This window comes from Hibiscus syriacus, unplaced genomic scaffold (assembly GCF_006381635.1).
Source record: "Hibiscus syriacus cultivar Baekdansim isolate YM2019G1 unplaced genomic scaffold, ASM638163v2 tig00110833_pilon, whole genome shotgun sequence".
Classification (NCBI taxonomy): domain Eukaryota; kingdom Viridiplantae; phylum Streptophyta; class Magnoliopsida; order Malvales; family Malvaceae; genus Hibiscus; species Hibiscus syriacus.
This window is the reverse complement of record NW_024062884.1, coordinates 809,396-813,530: the sequence shown is the minus strand read 5'-3', so window position 1 is coordinate 813,530 and position 4,135 is coordinate 809,396. Positions and strand designations below refer to the sequence as shown.

The following is a 4,135-nucleotide window of genomic DNA, read 5'->3' as shown; positions in this document are numbered from 1 at the left end:
GTCCATTGTGTAACACGACGTTCCAATGTTCCTGTAATTTAAATAAATAATACTTAGTAAAATATAAATATGATAAGTTAATTTAAAGAAACATACCTGCATGGTTTCTTTTCTTGTAGTACCACTATTGAATAGAGGCTCGAAAAAACTCCATTAACATAGTAATGGGTAATTTTCGGGAATGACGACTTAGAGCGTTGATTGATTCTGCACTATTAGACGTCATGAAACCATATCTTGCTCCAAGTTGATGTACTCTTGATCATCTTTCAAACCCGACATCTTCTAGTGTTTGAGCACATTGAGGCAAAACACGTCTTAAAGTGTTTGAGCACATTGAGGCAAAACACGTCTTAAACAATTTATATGCTTATTAAAATCCACTTTCCGATAAGCTTTTACAGCCTTCCAGTATGTCCATTTATGATTTTTTTTATACCAGCAGACCTTGATTTTAGATTTTTGTACAAATGAACGCCACAAAGTCCATGAAAAACATCTGGGAAACACGTTCTAACAACGTTGTCAATTGAGTTTGCCCTATCGGATATGATTGTTAGATTGCTAATAGGACCTATGCAATCCCTAAGATGCCCCATAAACCATGTCCATGAATCAGAGGTTTCAGATTTGACAACCCCATAAGCTATTGGCAGTATCCCATTGTTAGCATCCATTGCTACTGATAATAAGTTTACTCCAAGGTATCGACCTTTCAAATGTGCTCTGTCAACTATAATAACTGGGCGCATGCAAATAATAAACGAACGAATCTACAAAATAATATACACAAGAAATATAATCATTTAAATGTGAAATGCATGTAACGAACGAATCATTTCTTTGAAGATATAGAAACATACTTACACCAATATAATTTTATGTTTATTGTTATGTACTAAGATATTGAGAGATGTATATACTTACACCAGTGTAAGTATGTGTTAAGTGTTACATTTTTTTATTTTAGTTACTTACACCGGTGTAAGTATGTGTTAAGTGATACACTATTTTTATTGTATTCACTTACACCGGTGTAATATGTGTTAAATGATACATTTTTTGTAGTATGAATTATGAAAAAAAATTGACAAAAAATTATAATAGATTTACTGTAGGTTAATCTGTAACCAAACCGTTAATAATGGTTAACCATTAGTGTTTCCATTTTTTAATAGTTAGATTACAGTTAAAAAAATCTCATAACCGTCCATGAACAGCCTACTTAACAACTTATTTTTTTAAGGTAGAACTGTATGAAAGTAGGCAAAGGCGACCCTCCCAACCCAGTTTGCTCCATTCGCAAACGTTAGGATTCGAACCCCTGACCTTACTTAATGGATCTAGTGTCTCATCCCACTAGACCAATCGGTTGTTGGTCATGCTATTTTTTATTAATTTCATCGAATATTACTACGATGAATATCAACATTTAAGAATCAATCATTGAAAAATATTTCCTGAAATAAGTATATTTCAAGTTCAAAAATTAAAATAATTAAAAATGTTTAAGAACCAATTTTTTTAAATATCAAATTTAAAGATTAAAAATTAATTTTTATTTATTCATTAAATATAGAGTTGGAATAGATTCGAAAGGGACATTTTCAGGACAAAAATAAATTATAAAAAAATGGAAGAGAAAAGAAAAACAGATAGATTCCAATTTCCAGCAGAAAAATGCATGCAATGGAATCACTGGTATCAACTTGGGCTTGTCATGTACCAATCAGGAATGGATGATAGATTTTATATTAGGAGTGAATTCTAAATTTATAAAATTTTAGGGGTAAACTTAAAAATATAAAATTTTAAGAGAGTAAAAATAAATTTTCATTAAAAATATATAGAAAAAAATCTAAAATATAAGATAATTTTAAAATTTCAAGGGAAACTGTTCCCACCCTCTCTCCCTCCCTCGATCCATCCCTGGTCCTAACCTCGGGTTGTTTTTTTCTTTATGTTATGTTTCTTGGAGTTTTGCCCAAAATTAAATAAAACTAAAGCTTTTTTTTAGAAAAACTGTCCTACACAAGGAGTTTAAGGGATTTTATCAAAATAGTATAAATTTAGTAATTGAATTTTATTTTTTCTCATATTTTACGTACTTTAAATTTTTAATAGAATTTTTAATAGAGTTTAAACCACGTCCACATCTTCATGTAGAAAAAAAAACCCACCCTATATAATCCATGCACGGTGCTCTTGTTATCTTTACAATTTTCTCGAATCGATAATATCGGAGGAGAGATCATCAATCCCAAGGGTTCTTCTCATTTGATAATCCCCACTAATAATGTTGGCTTCTTCTTTGACGACGATGGAGGAATCTCCCGGTAACTCATCGGAAATTATTCTACTTCCTCCTGGTTTTAGGTTCCACCCTTCTGATGAAGAACTCATAGTTCATTACTTGAAGAACAAAGTTACTTCCAGGCCACTTCCTGCTTCTATTATAGCTGAGATTGATTTATACAAGTATAATCCATGGGAGCTTCCAGGTCTGTATATATATATAATTAGGTTTCGTAAAGTTGTAAACTTGACTAATTAGCTATAGATGTGTTTGTTTATAGATAAAGCTTTGTTTGGAGAAGATGAATGGTATTTTTTCTCTCCAAGGGATCGGAAGTATCCGAATGGAGGGAGGCCTAATCGAGCGGCGGTATCGGGGTATTGGAAGGCGACCGGAACCGATAAACCGATCCTAACATCGTGTGGAACCAAGAGTATTGGAGTGAAGAAAGCGCTGGTATTCTACAAAGGACGCCCACCTAAAGGTACCAAGACTGAGTGGATCATGAACGAGTATAGACTCCTCGAAACCATGATTTGGACTCCTAAACGAAAAGGGTCTATGAGGGTAAGGACTAAGAACTAATTTAGGGCTAGTTCCCCCCTCCATTATGGGTGATTATAAGGTAGCAGTATATGTTAAGAATCACGCACCCTATAAACATAATTACTAGAAAACTCGAGAACTCGTTTTTTTACCGCTTAGGGCTAGTTTATATGATCAAAAAGTGCTGATTTTTCTTTTTCATGTTGCACAGTTAGATGATTGGGTGCTTTGTCGAGTGAGGCAAAAAGCCAACAACATACAAAGAAACATTACAAATGAAGAACCAGATAGCTTCTATGTCCCCAACCCCAATGAGCTATGGCCTTCACGTGTTGAAACGGCTAAAACCTATCTATTCAATGACTGCCCTATGTTACCCTACATGTTTGCATCTCAAGACCTCCCCAATTGCTTTGATGCAGCCTCAAGCATCAGCTTCCAAGGAAGTGACAGATCTGGTACATCAGTCCAGGAAGCCAATTCTGATAACAAGAATCTGCAGATTTCGTTTTCATCTCCAAAAAATCTCTTTAACCCTTTGAAGAGAGAGTCCATGGAAGGTACCCAGACCACTAGTTTCGTCCCATCCAGCAACAAGAAGCTCAGGGAGAATGATAACATTTACAGATCAAACCACTTGGAAAATGGTGACTTCAGTCCAGATCAATGGAGTTCAATCATGCAGGATCAAGAACTTAATCTCCTGGATTTCACTGAAACTGAGTAAACAAGATAGTTTTATATTGAATATGTGTGTGTAATTACTAGGGGTACAGGAAGATATACAGTGGATTCTAATTATGGTATATAGATGATTATGGAGGGACTTGTTGATTTATCTGATTATAAATTTCTGCAAGTAAACCTCAAGTATTTTTATTTTTGAAAATTGGAGATTGAAATTTGTATCGATGTACATATTACATGGTATTATAAGTACATATGGTAAATCAATAAAATTGGAGATCAATCAAGTAACCCTTTGATCTCTTAGTTGAAGCTTGCCAATCAACGGCGGAGCCACAGCTGGGTCAGGGTGGGCTCGTGCCCACCATGAAATCTAAATTTTCTTCGATTAGTTATTTATTTTATTGATGGTGTCCATCCTGAAATTTTTCGTGTCCACCCTAAAATTTGAGTTTTCTTCAATTATTTGGAAAGTAAAAATATGTTTTTGTGACAAAATTAGGGTTTTTCTTATATATTCATTTTTCATCATGTTTACACACTATTTTTTGTTACAGAATCATAAAAGTTTTTTAATTTCTGTTATAGAATCATATTACACTGATG

At 33.8% G+C, this 4,135-nt stretch overlaps 1 protein-coding gene across 1 annotated transcript; it reads left to right on the top strand.

Annotated features, from left to right (window-relative positions):
* Nucleotides 1-2,296: 2,296 nt before the first annotated feature.
* LOC120143084 (NAC domain-containing protein 2-like) lies at nt 2,297-3,569 on the top strand. Its single transcript, XM_039157501.1, has 3 exons — nt 2,297-2,501; nt 2,583-2,863; nt 3,054-3,569. Exons 1-3 carry the CDS (start codon nt 2,297-2,299, stop codon nt 3,567-3,569), a joined length of 1,002 nt encoding a protein of 333 aa, XP_039013432.1.
* Nucleotides 3,570-4,135: the final 566 nt, after the last annotated feature.

Bases quoted from the DNA above. Each gene is read 5' to 3' on its own strand.
- LOC120143084 (XM_039157501.1), top strand. From the start codon at position 2,297: ATGTTGGCTTCTTCTTTGACGACGATGGAGGAATCTCCCGGTAACTCA. The intron at 2,502-2,582 runs GTCTGTATATAT...TTATAGATAAAG, and splicing joins TAATCCATGGGAGCTTCCAG to CTTTGTTTGGAGAAGATGAA. The intron at 2,864-3,053 runs GTAAGGACTAAG...CATGTTGCACAG, and splicing joins AACGAAAAGGGTCTATGAGG to TTAGATGATTGGGTGCTTTG.